At 52.5% G+C, this 19,619-nt stretch overlaps 1 gene segment (V, D, J or C); it reads left to right on the top strand.

The window, feature by feature from the left end:
* Positions 1–1,911: 1,911 nt before the first annotated feature.
* Positions 1,912–13,637, top strand: LOC122420469. The segment is given in 3 exon segments: positions 1,912–2,055; positions 2,164–2,457; positions 13,605–13,637. Coding segments are annotated over 3 exon segments (360 nt in total).
* Positions 13,638–19,619: the final 5,982 nt, after the last annotated feature.

The raw sequence follows: 19,619 nt of genomic DNA, 5'->3' as shown, positions 1-19,619 counted from the left end.
CCTGGATTGGGGAGATCCTCTGGAGCAAGAAACGGCAACCCAATTCAGTGTTCTTGCCTGGAGAATCCCATGGACAGACGAGCCTGGTGGGAGACAGTCCATGGGGTCCCGAGAGTCAGACAGGATTGAGAACCAAGCAACTGAGCAGCACCTCGCTCACACTTTCAACACCATGAACGTTGCAGAGTTCGTCACCAGGGGGCGCGGTTTATCAGCTCAGAACTGGCAACAGGGCAACACGCCCACGTGGTCCCCTGACCTGGCCCTGCACCAGGCTCAGTGGCCCGAGTTGGACGTGACAGCAGGTGCTTCCTCTCAGGGGACAAACCGTGAGCTACAGCCGCCAGGCCTCCTCCTGGGAGTGAGGCTGCACATGGAGACGAGCACCCAGAATGGAGGGTGAAGGGGTGAGGTGGTCATCAGTCCCGACCCTCTTCTCAGAAACAGAGGAGGGGAGGAGCCCCAGGAGCCCACCCCCTGCACCCCTCCAGCTCTCCTCAGCCTGCTCCTGCTCCTCCCCATCTCTTTGCTAAGGGTTTCCCCTCCCGTTCCCCTCATTCATGACTTTCCTCCCGATCCTGGGCCTCTCTCTTTCTACAGACCTACAGTGTTGACCTCCATGGTGATGACCCAGTTCACTCTATCAGAAGATCATGGACATGTTTCCAAATCTTCCTGAACTTTACACTCACTTCCTCGGCCCCTCCTTGAACCTCTCTCACCCTTCCTTCCCGAGAAGCCTCAGGGCTCTGGCTCTCAGGTGTGACCCCAGCTTTCCCCTCCGTGCTCCTCCCCAGCTTCCCCTTGTGGCCCAGGGGATTTTGAATCCCTCGTGTGGCTGATTTATCCCCTGAAACCTCACACTCTGTCCTGTGTGCCATCGAGTGAGCAATCAGGTGGGGAGAGAAACCCTGGTCCTGAGACCTGGGAAATGATTCCTGGCTGAGGAGTGCCTGTGCTCAGCTGCTGTGGGATTGATTTTATGCACAGTGAGCAGAGACGCTGTTGGGGCCCTCGGCTGGGAAAGCAGACGCCCTCCTGGGGCTCTGACCCCAGGGCGATCACTGCTGCTCCTACTGGACCATGTCTAAGTCAGCTTTGCTCCCTATGGTCACGTCTCAGTGTCCTGACAACAACGACCTGCCGTGTCGTGTCCTGTCCCTCATCTCAGATCTGAGACCCACCCATGGCTCTGATAACTCAGTCTGCCCTGTTTTCACAGATAGAACATCCTGCTGCGAGGTAAAAGTTTCTCAGTCGAGATGCCATACGTGTCAGAAAGTCTTTACAATTATCTTGTTTAAAGAACACAGGCTACAAGGAAAATTATGTTTTAGAAACAGTACCATGGCAATGCAAAATTAAAAGAGAGCCAGAGTTGGACACAACTTAATGATTTAACAACAACATCTTCTTCAGTTAAATTTAGGCATCTATTTTAAGTGATGACCTTAGACTTTTACTAACCCATGAACACATTTTGGTTCATTTAAAATCTCCAAGTCACACATCCACTGTGTAACACTCATGCACTACAGGGTGAGGTACAGTTGGCTGTTGTTTCCCATCCAGTGACAGCCTGAAGGGTGCAATTTCAAAACCACTTTGGGAAAAGTTGCCTCTTAAGAGCTCTGATCCCCAGGTCAGGATGTGTTTGTGCCAGGACACCAGGGGGCGATCGGAGGCCTTTCCTGAGTGTCTGGACCTGTGAGAGCAGAGACCAGTCCCCTGGTCCTTCCTGGTTTTTTCTGCTCAGGGTTCCCGCTGTGACCTCCCACGCCCAAGCCCCACACAACCCCACGTCTGACCACAACTGGCTTCCCTCAGGCACAGGAAGCTGACCCAGGTCCCGGAGGTCATCAGAGCATTGTGGGAGTTGGGGGGGAGGACGGTCATTTGCATGAAAGGCCCCTCCCCCTCTCAGAGTATGAAGAGGGGAAGGAGCGGTGTGGGGACGCTCTGCTCAGCTGTGGGGCCACAGAAGGCAGGACGCCCTGACCATGTCCACCATGGCCTGGTGCCCTCTGCTCCTCACCCTGGTCGCTCTCTGCACAGGTGACTGGATGGGGGGACAGGGGAAGGGTCTTGGGAAGACTCACGGGCCCTGCTCCCTGCTCTCGTGATGGACCCCCGAGTCACCATCTCTCTCTCTCTCCCTTCCAGGATCCTGGGCCCAGACTGTACTGACTCAGCCGTCCTCCGTGTCCGGGTCCCCGGGCCAGAGGGTCAGCATCACCTGCTCTGGAAGCAGCAACATTGGTTATGGTTATGTGGACTGGTACCAACAGCTCCCAGGATCAGCCCCCAGAATGCTCATCTATGGTGCAACCAGTCGAGCCTCGGGGGTCCCCGACCGATTCTCCGGCTCCAAGTCTGGGAACACAGCCACCCTGACCATCAGTTCGCTGCAGGCTGAGGACGAGGGCGATTACTACTGTTTATCTGCTGACAGTAGTAGTTACAATGGCACAGTGCTCCAGGTCAGGGGGGAAGTGAGACAAAAACCTGCTCCCCTCCAGACATGGGCCTCCCGGGGCTAAAATATCTCTGTCAAAGCAGACACTGTAGCAGCAGCTCTGAAATGGACATAAATCGTATTTCATTTCACACGGTGGGAACACGAATGTTTGGCCGAACTTCACAACTTACTGCCAAGGTTTTCACCCCAACGCCCTAGGCTGCTCTTCCTAGTCCTTCTGTCCATGTAAGACCATTTAGTGGAAAGCAAGTTTGTTCAAACCACCATGTTCAAACACTATCATTTTAATTTCTGATCTTGAGTAGTGTGTTTTCCTATTTTTTCAACTGATAATTTAGAAGAATCTCAACTTAATGGCTGTATTGTTAGCTGTCGTCTCTAAGGTTGCAGGTATATGAATTCCACCCCTGGTTATTGTTGGTTTCTCTCACACAGGATAGCTAAGCCCCTAGAGCTGGTTGGTGTGGATATACACACCGCAGCCCCGATGCCCTGGACTGTTGAACCATCAGTGGTGTGTCATGGTACGTGTGCGGGGAGACCCCTGTCCCCCCCAGACCACAGGTGACGCTGTGTCTCCCTGCACCCTGAGCAGGGACATCACTGTCGCCGCTGTGCTCTATACTGGGACCAGCAGAAGCCAGCGAGGCCTCCTCAGTCCTCCTTGTCCTACCACTCAGACTCCAGGAAGAACCAGGCTCAGGGGTCCCCTGCAGGTTTTCCGGATCCAAAGGTGCCTCGGACGACGCAGGGCTCCTGCTCGTCTCTATGCTGGAGCCTGAGGCCGAGGCTGACTCTGACCGTGCAGGTTGGTACAACAGGGCTTCTCACAGAGACACAGGCAGGTGGAAACTGGGACGAGACCTCAGCCTGTCAGGGGCTTGTTCTCAGAGAACTGTCAAATTTCCAATGAATTCCTCAGAATCAATGAATTCCTGAGGTACGTTCTGGTTCATAATAAGTCTACCTCCAATTTCACAGTCAGTTTTGCTGAAGTCTCAGAAAATGTAAACAGATTCTGACAGCACTGAAGTGCACCCCGATCATCCGTGTGATCAAGAGAGCCGTGGATCTGAGCTCCCTCAGCTGAGATCAGGAGCAGGAGGCTTTCCCAGATGCGACTTCAGCAGAGTCTGTGGACCATCCCAGCAGGAGCACCATCCCCCAGGGTGTGAATGTCGCTCCTGAAGGGTCAGAGCAGAGACCTTGAGGAGTGAGGGGCACCGGTGATACATCGCAGGATGCAGGGAACCCCGGGAGTGGTTCTACTACAGACAGGTGCTGGCTCTGTCCTCCCCTCCCCTCCTCTCGTTTCCACCCCATTGGAGCATTTCCTACTTCAGGATTAGGATGTTCTGTGGACTGTCAGGAGCAGGGTCTCCCCAAGATGTGTCCGTGTCCCTCCGCTTGTGATGTGCCCGATGAGTCCAGATCCGAGGGCCCCATGTCCTGTAGAAGGAGGGAACCCGGGGATACCCATGGCAATGATGACAAGGGATTAAGGCAAAGCCCTGCCTTTTTGACCCAAGACAGAGGTGAGGGACACTGAGGGATTCAACCCTGCTCTGTGGCTCCAGGTTGGTCCACACGCCCTCCTTGATCACTTTGGACCCCATCCTGATGATGAGACTGGTTGTCAGTCTCACACAGCTCACCACTAACCACAGCCACAAGGAATTCCCGTGTGATGGGGATGTCTGATGGAAGTTTGCCCTCTACTCCAGGGTGGGACCCATCCCTGCCCTGAGCCTGACGGTGACATCAGCAGGGCTGGGTTAGGTCTCTGCTGTCACTTCTGCTGTTAAATCCAGGCAGTCTCACCTCCTATCCAGGTGCATCTTTATGGGGTCCATGAGCTTGTCTCCCTTTCTCTCTGGTCTCCAAATCCAAGCACAATGCCCATGTGCCCAGATACACAGGGTCCCTCACAGGTACTGAGCAGGATGATGAGGAAGCAGAAGTCCAGCATCTGTGCCCTGGAGCCCCGGGGGGCCTCTCCCATCCCCCTGCACATCCCTCTCCTGCTCCAGGCTTTGTGCTCTGCATGAACCCTGACCCTTATGGAAGCTGGGTCCTCCCTTTACCCATGGATTGCTGCCTGTGGAGCCCTTCTCTCCGGGTACTGGGAGACCCTCCCCATTAGATCGCAGTTCTCAGACTCCTCACTTGCTTATTTCCTCCATTTGACTCATTATGTCTCCCCCTTTTCCCTCCCTGGTCCCTTGTTTGAGATGATATTGGATGAATGTCACTATTTTGGACACAGACCTTATGAACCCACCTTCATTAAATTTATGTATTCTAATAATTGAAGCTTAGAAGGTTAGACTTCACCATGTCCAGTGAAGATTAGGTACCTGGTCATAAGGATTTCTCAACCAACAATGAAACAGGAGCCCAGACAAGGATGAGATTCCCATTTATAGGCATAATCTTTTATACCAAACATTTAATATAGAAAGATTACAAAATTAGACTAAAAACATCTTTAAACACCTGAGTCAAAAAGAAGTACTCTGAGGACCATGAACAAGGGTAAATGAGAACCCCTGGAAGTGATCAAGAAGAGATATATTTTTACCTGAGAGCCTCCTATTCTCTTTGCAAAGAGAGAAAGAAGAACACAGTCATGCAGTCTGGCTGGGAAGGTCCTGGGAGGCCCTGCAAATTCAGCCTTGACTACATATCAACCTGGGAAGGAAACTGAGACAGAATCATGACCAGGAACAACCCACGGGCACGCTGGGTGTTTGAATCCTGGAAATTCAGGTTCAGGTGGTTGTGTTCTGGTAGTGAACCCACGAGCTAGGCAGAGCAAACTCAGACCTCAGGGAATCCTGAAATTCATTAGTTCATCAGCATACCATTCAGGGGTCTGAGGTCATTAGGTACCTGGAAAAATCAATGACCAGGCCCAAACTCGACAAAGGCCCTGGGAGGTGACATCAGAATGCTCCTCCTCCAAGTGTGAGAAAGCCCTTCCAGGAGTCTGTGGTGTGAAGTGGGGGAGGAGGAGGTCTGAGTCCAGCAGGGGGCGCTGTGGGTCTGATCCTGAGAGCTCAGTGTCCTGGCCAGGCAGGCTGGCACCTCCTCCCCTGGCTCTTACCCACGCGGGCAGCAGGGTCCTCACTGGAGGGTGACGTTCCTGCACCTGGGCCCCCAGGAGATGTGGCAGCTCTCAGTTCCTGGTGCTCTGTCATGGGATCAGTGCCCAGACCTGACATCCAACCAAAGAAAGAGGGACGGTCATACAACAAAAATGAACTTCCTTCAGTAACCTCGACCTCCAGGGATACCTGGGCAGGGGATGAGAGACCCCTGCAGAGGGGCTGCCCCGTTGCCGACAGAACGCCTGGTGTTCACAGTGGAAGAGGGTTGCAGGCAAGGACGCTTTGTCACCATCTATGTAATTTTAAAATGTTCCCTGTTGTGTTATTTGGCAATTTCAACATTTTGTAGTGAACTATGGAAACTCATATTGTTTCAGTTTTTGTGGCTTCCTTACTTGTTCCTTCCCGTTATATTAATACTTTATATTAATATTTGTAATATGAAATATATGAAATCACAAGTTCCACCAAACTGTCATCAATATGTTTCTATAATAAGAAAAAAATTAAGTAGGAATATATATTTTTCATCTCTATGAGTTGTAGTTCTGAAACACCTCTGACAAATTTCATGGGAATTTTAATAAACAGCTACTTTAGCAGTAAATCCAACATGAATACTGTTATGCCTGATGTCCGAATCCCCGAGCGGGAATAGAGAAGGCCTCTAAGACAATGCAACTCACAGAAAAGGAAGTTTATTACTGACTCGAGCCAGGACTGTCTGCCGCAACCAACGCAGTAGTGTGGGTCAAAGAGCCCCGAGCCCAAGCTGTTACACAAATTTATAGGGTGAGAAGCAGATTGGTTACACGTTTGCAAAGCAATTTCATTGGTCAATACTTTCATGCGCACGGGCTTTCCTGGGGGTTTCCGCCCCGTTCCTAATTTCCTAATTGGCAAACAGCGGTCAGTATTAAGTGAAAGCTAATTGGTCCTAATTGGCAAACAGTGGTCAGTGTTAAGCGAAAGCTAATTGGTTGTATCCAGGTGGCCTGATAATCTTACTAAGTAGGAAGGCCTACTCCTAATCTAAGCTGCGTTATTTCTGCTTGCCTCACAATACAAAATAAGAATAGTATTTACATTTTTATGTCAAAGAAACAAGAGATGAACAAGACATTTCCCATCTCTTCCACACATGTTAACGCTTGAGATGTCTGAGCTCTTTCTCATACTCGTTGTTCACATATCCCTCCTCCTCCCAAGTCCAAGGGCTCCACAGCAGAACCGCAGGGAAGGGAGTTTTACAGTGTCCACGGTGCTCACCACACCTACCTGAGCACCACACGGTGCTTTTCTATTTCTATGATGAGACATGTATGCCAGCTTTGTTGGAACTGAACTTGCCAGCTATCATCATTGCATGATGACATGGTGACCTTTACCCCTAAAATCCACAGTTCTATTGATGTTACTCCACATGGTCGTGGCTTTTCACAGCACAGGAGGCTGTCACTGCAAGCCTGGCCGTGTGTCTCTACATGTCTCTCCCCACCTCCCGTCCTGGTCCCCCCACCGCTGGGACTAGAGACAGTTTAAAAGATTGCGTTCTAGGGCCACCCCTTACCCTTCACAACAGACACAGATTCTGGATACTCTACTGGGCTCAGGGTCGGTGGAGGAGGGCAGACAGCATCACACAGACGGGACACAGGGGTCCCTGAGAAAGACAGACAACATTCTAAAGATGGTCTCAGGTTTGGGAAAAGCTAGATTATTGGGGCAAGAGAGGGAGACTTAGGAGCAAGAAATGGCAACCCACCCCAGTATTCCTGCCTAGAGAATCCCCTGGACAGAGGAGCCTCTCCGTGGGATCGCACAGAGTCGGGCATGACTGAAACGACTTAGCATGCATGCGTGCATGTATTGGAGAAGGAAATGGCAACCCACTCCAATGTTCTTGCCTGGAGAGTCCCAGGGACGGAGGAGCCTGGTGGGCTGCCGTCTGTGGGATTGCACAGGGTCAGACACTACTGAAGCAACTTAGCAGCAGCAGAGGAAGACTTGTAAACTCCCCCTTCAGGCTCAGACTCTCCAGGGATGGGATAGAGGACCGAGGTCACCAAGGTCACGGGAGCACGTTTGCTGAAAGACATCGCCCCATCACTCAGGGGCTGCTTCTGGTTCTGTCCCCGCTCTGTGTGAGGTCCAGCATCTGCCTCCTATAAGTCCCCCCACCCCAGGGGACCTCAGGTGACCTGGGCAGGAAGAGGCAGGAAGTGATTTGCATGAGGCCCCTCCTCCTGATGGGCTGGAGGCATGAAAAGGCCCAGGACCCCACCTCCAGCCCAGGAGGCTGAGAAGGCCGCGTCCTGGCAGGTACCGCACCATGGCCTGGACAGTGCTTCTGCTTGGGCTCCTTGCTGGCTTACGGCTCAGGTCAGGGGCCGGGACTCTGCATCCTTGGGCCACCTCCACGCAGGGTCTGAGGGCTCTTGTCTCCATAACAACCCCTGTCTCTCTCCTGTTCCTTTTAGGGGTGGATGCTCAGACTGTGGTCCAAGAGCCAGCACTGTCAGTGTCTCCAGGAGGGACGGACACACTGACCTGTGGCCTCAGCTCTGGGTCAGTCACTACCAGTAACTACACCAGCTGGTTCCAGCAGACCCCAGTCCAGGCTCCCCGACTGCTTATCTACAGCCCAACAGCTGATATCCTGGGGTCCCTGCTCGCTTCTCTGGCTCCATCTCTGGGAACAAAGCCACCCTCACCATCACAGGGGCCCTGTCCGAACACGAAGCCGACTATTACTGTGGTCTGGGAGCTAGTACTTACAATGGCAGACTGATGGAAGCCCATGGGGAAGTGCTACCAAAACCTGCCCTTGTGCTCAGAGGGCTCAGCCCTTAGGGGCAGAAGAGGCAGAGAGAGTTGGCACAGATAAGGATCCCCGTGGGGAGGGAGGCGCTGGGCCCCGTCTCCTGTCCACTGCTTCATGGCCCCGTGTCTCCTCCCAGCTCTCCCCGGGTGTGTCCCTCTGTCCAGAGGACCCTCTCTGCCCATGTTGTTGGGAAGGAGGCTTAGCTCCACAGGGAGACTCAGACCCCCACCACTTCCAATAGGACTCTTATCATTCAAATCTCACTAAGAGATATCCAGCATCATGAACTTTATCTTGCAGATAAATTAATATTCCATTTACCCGAAGGGGCACCACCAGTGAAATTTTCTAGAAATGCAGTTTCCAACTAGAGCTCCTGAATCACAACTTTTGTTGGTGGCAGAAATCTGTGGTTAACAAGAAACTGCCCCTCTCCCAAATATTTAGGAACATCAAAGTTCCAGATGTATGTCTTTGTCTGTATTGTGAAATAACCCCTGAGAATTGTCTTACAATTCAGCCCAGTCATGTTAATTCCCCATGACACATTTACTCCCAGTTTTTGGATTTTGATAAATCCAAAACCCCAGAAACGCAATTCACATATGAAGCCATGGGGAAAACTATGTCTTTATTAAACATAAGACTGGAAGTTGGGAGGAATTTTCCCAAACCTGTGCTGTCTAAGGACACACCTCGAGGCTCATGGGAGGACTTATGCTCCTGGAAAACCTTATTCAGAAATGGCTCCAAAAATCCCCACACCCTCCGCTGACTCCCTGGGTGCCCGGATGCCAGGTCATGGCTGGGCTCCTCAGCAGGTGGAACGCCCCCCACGCCCTGCCCCCATAAACCATGCACGGGGAGATGGAGCAGCAACAAGGGAAGACTGAGTGAGGGGGAAAGCAGGCTCGTGTCCACCCCTGTCCCCTCTGCTGGTGACTGTGGGGCCAGGAAAACCTGGGCCTTGACCCCACCTGGGTCATCAGTGCCGAATGTGAGATGGGGGCCGGTGGTTGGCACTGCAATCACCCCCTCCCTCCCTGGTGTCCCCAAGTCCTCGGAGTCCAGGGAGGTGAGCATCACGCTGTACAGCATGGCAGCGCCCTCAGCCCGGCTCCCCTCCCTGAGGGCAGCAGCCCAACGAGGACTAGTCTCAAAACCCTGGGTGGAAGGAGCTGCTGGCAGGAGTTGCCCCAGGTCAGCGTCAGACACAGAGTAATGGGGTCAGGGCACCCGGTTGCTGAGTCAGTGGGCAGGGGATACACACCCTTACTGATGGGCTATTAGTTGGGAGATAAAAGGCCAGCTCCTTCCTTCCTCTCCTTTTCCCACCGTGGACATTCCCCGAGTGCGTCACCAGGGGGCGCTGTGCATGCTCTCAGAACTGGCGGAACCGGAACACACCGGATGGTCCCCTGACCTGGGCTTGTCCCCGGGCTCACTGGACTGAGTTGGGGGTCTCAGCAGGTGCTTCCTCTCAGGAGACAGACTTAGAGCTCGGACCCCTCAAGCTCTGGCAATGAAGCTTCAAACAGGACTGAGGACCCAGAATTAGAGGGCGTCGTGTTCATCAGACTCTACCCCCTTTCCCAGGAGCAGAGAGGGGAGGAGCCCCCAGAGCCGAGCCCCCCGCATCCCTCAGCTCCCCCTGCCTCCTCTGGCTCCTCAACTCTTTCCTCAGGGCTCCTCCCCTCCCTTACGATTCAAGACTTTGCTACCCAATCCCGGGCTCCCCTTTATTATACAACCCGCCCATGAGATGTCCTCCAGACGCCTTCTCAGTCCTGACCCCTTAAGCAGCCAGGACGCCACGGACAGACTCGTGCTGAAGGGTCTGAGGGGAGGCCACAGATAGCCCTGAGGTCATGGGGGACACAGTGGTGATTTTGGCCCTAAGGAAGGGACAGTGCACAGAGCAGGGAGCAGGATCTGTCCCTGAGGGGCTCTGATCAGCAGGTCATAGGATGTGTATCTGGGCTGGACACCAGGGCGCTCGGGGGCCATTCTTGAGGGTTGGTGGGTGAGAGCTGGGTCCAGTGTCCTGGCACTGCATGGTGGCTTCAGCTCAGGGTTCCCAGCTGTGACCTCCCACCCCTGAGGCCCCCACAGCCACACTCCTGCCCACCCCCTAGGCACCCTCAGACACAGGGACCTGATCCAGAGCCCAGGGAGGGGTCAGAGAGCTGCAGGGTGGAATGGGTGAGGGCAGTGGTTCGGTTATTTGCATGAAAGGCCCCTCCCCCTCTCAGAGTATGAAGAGGGGAAGGAGCGGTGTGGGGATGCTCTGCTCAGCTGTGGGGCCACAGAAAGCAGGACGCCCTGACCATGTCCACCATGGCCTGGTCCCCTCTGCTCCTCACCCTGGTCGCTCTCTGCACAGGTGACTGGATGGGGGGACAGTGGAACGGCCCTGAGAAGATGCATGTCCATTCTCCCTCTTCTCCTTCCTGAAGCCCACAGTCACCATCTCTGTCTCTCCCCCTTCCAGGATCCTGGGCCCAGGCGGCTGACTCAGCCGCCCTCTGTGTACGGGATTTTGGCTAGAGGATCACCATCTCTTGTGCTAGAAACAGGAGAAACACTGGGATCATTACGTGAGCTGGAACCAACAGCTCCCAGGGTCTGCACCCACACTTCTGATGTAATGAAAAGGCAAACGACCCTCAGGGGTCCCAGCTCCAAGTCTGGCAAGTCGGCCTCTCTGAGCACTTCAGTTCAGGCTGAGGACGACACTGATTATTACTGTTTCTCATGGGCTGACGGCTTGAAAGTTTCCACAGTGCTTCAGGCCAGAGTGGAAAGAGACAAAATTCTGCTTCCCCCACAGCCATGGGGCTCCCAGGGCAAGACGTTTGCCCCTCCCTTCCTGGAGTCCCTGAGAGCACGGAACCCAGGGGACTGAGTGTCCCCTGACTGCAGCACAGCTGCCCCCTCAGCTCGACTCCCGTCCCCAGGGCAGCATCTCACAAGGGGTGGTCACACACCCCTGGATGAAGGAGCTGCCGGCAGCAGTTGCCCCCGGTTCCCAGGTCGGAGTCAGCAGCACAGAGGAGGGTGATCAGTGACGCCCTTGCTGGATCAGTGGGCAGTGAACACACATCCCTGTCCTTCCGCCACAGAAGGATCTCCTGTTAAAGGAAAAGGAAAGGGAACTCAGAGTTTCTTCAAGTAATTTCCACACAGTCCAGGATCCAGTAAAAATTGTTACTTCTATCAAGAACCAGGAAACTAAATATTGAAGGGAAGTGAGACAGCATAGACATCAATGCTGAGATTCCTCAGATGATGAAATCAGGTGACAGATATTTTTAGGGACAAATCATCAAATATATCTGGTGAGCAAATACAAATACTCTTGGGCCCAAAGGAAAAGGATATAAATGGAAGGGAAAAAGAATCATGAAAACAAGATAGTCAGAATAACCTGAAAATCCAATGGGTGAAAATGAAAAAGTTCTCTGTATACTATCAAAGACATGTAATATTTATTATTTAACTCATTTATTTGTTCATTGGTAAGGTATTTGGTGACTGGAAAAAAGGCAGCCCCACCTTCCTCACAAGGTTTCCCAGGTGTCACAAGGGGTAAAGAACCCTCCTACCAATGCAAAAGACATAAGAGATGTGGGTTCTATCCGGGGTTGGGAAGATGCTCTGGAGCAAGAAACGGGAATCCATTGTATTGTTCTTGCCTGCAGAATCCCATGGACAGAGGAGCCTGGTGGGCTCCAGTCCATGGGGTCCCAAGAGTAGACAGGATTGAGAACCAAGCAACTGAGCAGCACCTCGCTCACACTTTCAACACCATGAACGTTCCAGAGTTCGTCACCAGGGGGCGCTGTTTATCAGCTCAGAACTGGCAACACCTCAACACACCCGCATGGTCCCCTGACCTGACCCTGCACCGGGCTCAGTGGCCCGAGTTGGACGTGACAGCAGGTGCTTCCTCTCAGGGGTCAAACTCTGAGCCGCGGCCCCCAGGCCTCCTCCTGGGAGTGACGCTGCAAAGGGGGCCCATGAGTGAGACCTGGAGGGTTTTGCACTCAGGCGGTAATCAGGCCCCACCCTCTTCCCCAGAAGCAGAGGAGGGGAGGAGCTCCCAATCCTGGCCCTGCGCACCCCTCAGCTCCCCTCAGTCTCCTCCGGCTCCTCCTCAGCGCTTCCCTAAGAGCCTCCGTTCCCTCCCCTCCCGCTCTGATTCCTGGCTTTCCTCCCCAGTCCTGGGCTCCCTTCTTTCTACAGCCCACCACCCCGTGACCTCCTCCGGCATGATCAAGTTCACTTTGTCAAAGGTCATGGACGTGTTTCCAGATCTTCCTGAATGGGACACTCACTTCCTCCTCCTCCCCTTGAACCTCTCCGACATCTCCCTTCTCCAGAAGCCTCAGGTCTCAGACTCTCAGGTGTGACCCCAGCTCACCCCCTTCCCCTCCTCCCCAGGTTCTACCTCATTTCCCAGGGGACTCATGAGTCCCTCCAGCAGCTGATTCATCCTTGCAAACGCTCACACTCTGTCCTCTGAGCCCACTGAGTGAGGAACGAGGTGGGGAGAGAAACCCTGCGTCCTGAGGACCTGGGAGTGATTCCTGGCTGGGGTGCCTCCGTCCTCAGCTCCTGTGGGATTGATTTTATGCACTGTGAGCCCAGAGAGGTCCTGGGGGATCTTAGCTGGGAAACCAAACCCTCTTCTGGGTCTCTGCTCAGTGGTCACTGGGCCCAACAGCAGATCCTCTCTGTGTCCCTGGGGAACCTCAGGACAGACCCAGCTCAGGCCACCCTCCCAGATATGATACTGAACCCTGGGCGACACACAGAACCCAGGGAGGTGATTGGTAGGTCAGAGGACAGGGGCACATTTGTCTGAGGGGCTCTTTCTCCTGGGGGTGGGGGGCTAACAGACCGGCAGTCGCAGCCTCAGCACAGCTCTGGGGCGGCCGGCCTCCCCTGCACTCCTGACCCCCCTCCTTCACTGCAGAGGTCAGGACAGCCCTCAGCACCCTGACGCCCCCTCCTTCACCACTCCCACCACATGCAGGAAGCGTACCTCCCTGTCCTTCCTCAGGACATGAAGGGTGTCTGGGATTTCAGGGTCCCTCTTCCAGCCTGTGCTGACACAGCCGCCCTCTGCATCTGCCTCCCTGGGAGCCTCGGCCAAGCTCACCTGCACCCTGAGCTGCGGCTACAGCAGCTACTATGTGAACTGGCACCAGCAGGTCCCAGGGAGGGGCCCCCGTTTCCTGATGCGAGTGGGCACCAGTGGTGTTGCTGGATCCAAGGGGGATGGGATCTCTGACCGCTTCTCAGGCTTGGGCTCTGGCCTGGAGGGTCCCTGACCTTCCAGAACATCCAGGACGAAGACGAGGCTGACTACATCTGTGGGGCAGCCCATGGCAGTGGGAGCAGCTTCGTGTAACCCACAGTGACACGGGCAGAGAAGTGAGACCAAAACCCCAGTGATGGCGCCTCCCCACTGCCCTCCCTTTCCTGGAGCCACAGTTCGGTGGGCAACTACAGACGGACCTTGAGAGTTTCCACCTTTCCGAGTACATTCATAACTCAGCACCTATCACTGAGGGTCGTCTCTCTTTGCACGACCTTCCGGGCCTTATCTCACAGAAAATATTCCCTGGGTTGTAAAGTATAATCCAATCTAGACATCATTTCAATGAAATAAGTCATGCCATGAGATTCAAAGCTTTAAAATAGGATCCCTATATGCTTTGCTCTTTCAACGAGTACAGCATTCGGTTAGCTCAGCACTGTGGAAGTGAAAACACAAATCAACTCCCGTGACACTAGTCGGAATCAATTTCTCGAATGCACATGAGATTTGGAACATGAAACGTGTGTATGTACTAAAGAGTGTCCTCTGGAAGTGCTGATGTTAGGAAGTGTCTGGCGGGCTACAGTGTGTCGGGTCCCAGAGAATTGGAGACGACTTAGCGACTAAACAAGAAGAAGAATGCTACCCTTGTCAATGCAAAATTAAAATAGAACATATGATTTCCTTGAAAAACTTCATGCAGCTATTTTAAGTGCTGACCTTAGATTTTCGGTAATCCATGTACACGTTCTGATACATTTAAAATCTCAAAGTCACACATCTGCAGTGTAACACGCACACGCCGTGCAGGGCAAAGTACAGCCAGCTGGTCTTTCCCAATAGAACAGTCCCTGACTGTACTTTCTCAAGCCCACTATTTGGGACGGTTGATCCTAACAGCCATCACGTACCATCTCATCCTCTGTCATCCCTTTCTCCTCCTGCCCTCAGTCTTTCCCAGCACCAAGGTCTTTTCAAATGAGTAGGCTGTTCGCATAGGTGGCCAAAGTATTGCAGCCTCAGCTTTAGCATTGTCCTTTCAGGAGTATTTAAGGTTGATTTCCGTAAAGATTGACTGCTCTGTTCTCCTTGCTGTCCAAGGGGCTCTCAAGAGTCTTCTCCAACACCACAGTATCGTTGTAAAGCAGCTATACTCCAATAATCAAAAGATAACAATCATTCCCAAATGGATCACAATTCTCCCTGCAAACACGGTCATCACCTGCCATGAAGCACAAGGGAGGAAGTTCTACCAAAGAAATAGAAACTATGAGAAAAGACATAGAGGAAAAAAGAGCCCTGGAACCATCCTCTTCTAGTCCCAGATAAGCTGATATGTCTGAGAAGGGGAGGTGCAACAAGAGGTTCTTGAACTCCAGGAGCGTGGGAGTTCTGAGATTCCCCTGCAGTGGGCACCTGGGGTCACCTCTCCACCAAGAGTGCCTTTGTGACCTGCAACCTGTTGGTGAGAATTATGACTTGGGTGCTGCTCTAACGGAAGAGGGTGTCAGCGTGATTTCAGGGATCCTGAAATTGAAGGTGGCATTTCCAAAGCTTAAAATGGAACCTACACCCGTAAACTCTGAATAGAGAAAACAAGGACCACCCCCACCAAACCCCCCACCAATCACACACACACTCATAGATTTTCTCCACAGCTGCTTGGCTGGTCCCAGAAAGTGAAAATGCCCTGAAACATAGAGGGTGCTGACAGCCTGGTCTAGTGGGGTTACGTGGAGTCATGCACGCACCGGGTGGGGAATGTTTTTCCCAGACCTTCACTTCCATGTAAGTTTGGCAAATCAATAATAGAATTTAAAAAATATGTGAAAATAGTTTGAAATGAAGAATTAATATGAGAATTAATTATGCTGAAAATCAATGAGAATGAATACAAAAATCTTCAAGTTCACAATTATTAAAAGTACTATAGAATTTTAAAATTATATAAACGAAACTCATTACAGATGGTGCTTGCAGCCATGAAATTAAAAGACGCTTACTCCTTGGAAGGAAAGTTATGACCAACCTAGATAGCATATTAAAAAACAAAGACATTACTTTGCTAACAAAGGTCCATCTAGTCAAGGCTATGGTTTTTCCAGTGGTCATGTATGGATGTGAGAGTTGGACTGTGAAGAAAGCTGAGCACAGACGAATTGATGGTTCTTAACTGTGGTATTGGAGAAGACTCCTGAGAGTTCCTTGGACAGCAAGGAGATCCAACCAGTCCATCCTAAAGGAGATCAGTCCTGGGTGTTCATTGGAAGGACTGATGCTGAAGCTGGAATTCCAATCCATTGGCCACCTGATGTGAAGACCTGACTCACTGAAAGAGACCGTGGTGCTTGGAAGGATTGAGGGCAGGAGGAGAAGGGGATGACAGAGGATGAAATGGATGGATGGCATCACCAACTGGATGGACATGAGTTTGGGTAAACTCTGGGAGATGGTTGATGGACAGGGAGCCCTGGAGTGCTGTGATTCAAGGGGTCACAAAGAGTCGGACACGACTGAGGGACTGAACTGAACTGAACAGTAGTTCACAGTGTGTGTTACGGATGTACAGAACAGAATTTTGGACTCTGTGGGAGAAGGCGAGGATGGGATGTTTTGGGAGAACAGCATCGAAACATGTATATTATCAAGCGTGAAACAGATCACCAGCCCAGGTTGGATGCATGAGACAAGTGCTCAGGGCTGGTGCACTGGGAAGACCCAGAGGGAAGGGGTGGGGAGGGAGGATGGAGGGGGAATCAGGATGGGGAATGCATGTAAATCCATGGCTGATTCATGTCAATGTATGACAAAAACCACTACAATATTGTAAAGTAATTAGCCTCCAACTAATAAAAACAATTAAAAAAAAAGTGTGTGTTAATCTGTTTCCAGCTGTAAAATTAAAAGCATAACCTTTGACCATGTTTGTATGGCAACGATAAACTTTCAGTAGAAACACAAAAGAAAATTTGAACAGGAGTGAAATATTTTCTTCCAGGAAGGCACTGAGTAGCCAGGTAGGGCATGCCCTTCATTATTTATAGTGCTGCTTCCTTATACCTGCTTTCCCTTGAGAAGCGGGAGGGGGTATGAGCAAAGGGGACGGGGCAGAGCCCTTAGATGGCAGAAGGAAGGATGCTGGTTCCTGACACCACAGAAGGGTCACTCTGCCTGCTCAGAGTCAGGCTCTGCAGCAGAGACGTGCCACCTGTCCCCTCCCCACTGAGCACAGAGTCCTGAGCACAGTCTGCGCTGCGTCAGCCGGGCCCATTGTCCAGTTCAGTGCTCAGGTCCTCCAGTCCTGGAAAGAGCAGCAGAGCTGGCAGTGTGAGGTGTCCGGGAACCAACAGGTCCCAGCCAGAGACCCCAAACCATGATGCCTGCTGGTCCCCAACCCTCAGGATCCGGGATCGGTCTTTTGGCTCCAGATATGGTCACTCAGGTTCCTTGACGACTGTGGGCTCCTATCCTTGGATGAAAGATGAGGATGGGGGTGATCATGATCCGGGCACCTGGACACAGGTGGTGCCCCCACAATCAGCTTCTCTTCTGCATCCTGGGAGCTGGGAGCAGAGTTAGCCTCATCAGAAAGGCAGCTTCTGATTCCCAAGACAACAGGGAGTGAACACATGGCAAATGTTTTATTTAACTTACATAGGAAAGAGGAGACCAGGAACTAATACAGTGGAATCACAGAGTATAAAAACAAAATGCTTACAGTTCACTGGGAAAGCACCTCAAAGCAATCTGCGTGTGCCTGTGTGCGTGTGTAAGGCACTGCTTCATTTCTAACGAAGGAGAAAGCAGCCGCGTCTGCACAGTCAGGAGGCTGCATCCACGGGGTCATCACTGTCCTGACCTGACCCTGATTTAAAGGAATACGTGTGCCCGATGTCCCCTCAGTCCTGACCCCTGAGCTGTGAGGGCACCAGGTACAGACTCACCCTGAGAGTCTGAGGGGAGCCCACAGACGGCCCTGAGGTCACAGGGGACACAGAACGGAAGCCCGGCCAGAAGGCAAGAATGGGACAGAGCACAGAGCAGGGCCAGGGTCTGCCCCGAGGGCTCTGGTCACAGGGTCGCAGGATGTGTGTCTGGGCCTGGACACCAGGGGGCGCGCGGGGGCCGATCCTGAGGGTGGTTGTGGGATGGGCGCTGGGACCCTGGCGCTGCCTGGTGGCCCCTGCTCCTGGCTCCCAGTGTGACCTCCCACCCCGGGACCCCCACAGCCCTGCCCCAGTGAACCCACTGGCCACTCTCAGGCACAGGGGTCTACCCAGGGCCCAGGGAGGGGTCAGAAAATTGTTTGGGGAAGGGGGTTCATTTGCATGAAGGGATCCTCCCCTTTCAGAACATGAAGAGGGGAAGGAGAGGTATGTTGACTCTCTGCTCAGCTGTGGGGTCACAGAAGGCAGGACGCCCTGACCATGTCCACCATGGCCTGGTCCCCTCTGCTCCTCACCCTGGTCGCTCTCTGCACAGGTGACTGGATGGGGGGACAGGGGAAGGGCCCTGAGAAGACGCATGTCCCTTCTCCCTCCTCTCCTTCCTGAAGCCCACAGTCACCATCTCTGTCTCTCCCCCTTCCAGGATCCTGAGCCCAGACTGTGCTGACTCATTCACCTTCCGTGTCCGGGACTTTGGGACAGAGGGTCCCCATCTCTTGCACTGGAAACAGGAGCAACACTGGGGGTAATTATGTCAGCTGGAACCAACAGCTCCCAGGATCGTCCTCCACACCTCTAATCTATGAAAACAGCAAACGACCCTCAGGGGTCCCAAATAGATTCTCTGGCTCCAAGTCTGGCAAGTCGGCCTCTCTGACCGCTTCAGTTCAGGTTGAGGACGACACTGATTATTACTGTTTCTCATGGGCTGATGGCTTGAATGTTTCCTCAGTGCTTCAGGCCAGAGTGGAAAGAGACAAAATTCTGCTTCCCCCACAGCCATGGGGCTCCCCGGGCAAGGCGTTTGCCCCTCCCTTCCTGGAGTCCCTGAGACCACGGAACCCGGGGGACTGAGTGTCCCCTGACTCAGCACAGCTGCCCCCTCAGCTCGACTCCCCTCCCCAGGGCAGCATCTCACAAGGGGTGGTCACACACCCCCTGGATGAAGGAGCTGCTGACAGCAGTTGCCCCCGGTTCCCAGGTCGGAGTCAGCAGCACAGAGCAGGGGGGTCAGTGCCGCTCTTGCTGGGTCAGTGGGCAGTGAACACACATCCCTGACCTTCCGCCACAGAAGGATCTCCTGTTAAAGGAAAAGGAAATGGAATTCAGAGTTTCTTCAAGTAATTTCCACACAGTCCAGGATCCAGTAAAAATTGTCACTTCGATCAAGAACCAGGAAACTAAATATTGAAGGGAAGTGAGACAGCATGAACAGCAATGCTGAGATGCCTCAGATGATGAAATCAGCTGACAGATATTTTTAGGGACAAATCATCAAATCTATCTGTGAGCAAATACAAAAACTCTTGGGTCCAAAGGAAAAGGATATAATTGGAAGGGAAAAAAAAAAAGGAATCATGAGAACAAGCTTGTTAGAATAACCTGAAAATACAATGGTTGAAAATAAAACAGTTCCCTGTATAGTATCAAAGACATATAATATTTATTATTTAACTCATTTATTTGTTCATTGGTAACGTATTTGGTGAGGGGAAAAAAGCCTGCCCCTCCTTCCTCACAAGGCTTCCTAGGTGTCACTAGTGGTAAGGAACCAACCTACCAATGCAAAAGACATAAGAGATGTGGGTTCTATCCCTGGGTTGGGAAGATAATCTGGAGCAAGAAACGGCAACCCAATTCAGTGTTCTTGCCTGGAGAATCCCATGGACAGACGAGCCTGGTGGGCTACAGTCCATGGGGTCCCAAGAGTCAG

The sequence above is a fragment of the Cervus canadensis genome, chromosome 1, assembly GCF_019320065.1.
Source record: "Cervus canadensis isolate Bull #8, Minnesota chromosome 1, ASM1932006v1, whole genome shotgun sequence".
Taxonomy (NCBI): Eukaryota; Metazoa; Chordata; class Mammalia; order Artiodactyla; family Cervidae; genus Cervus; species Cervus canadensis.
Note: the sequence above shows the minus strand (reverse complement) of the source record. Positions and strands in the feature narration are given on the sequence as shown.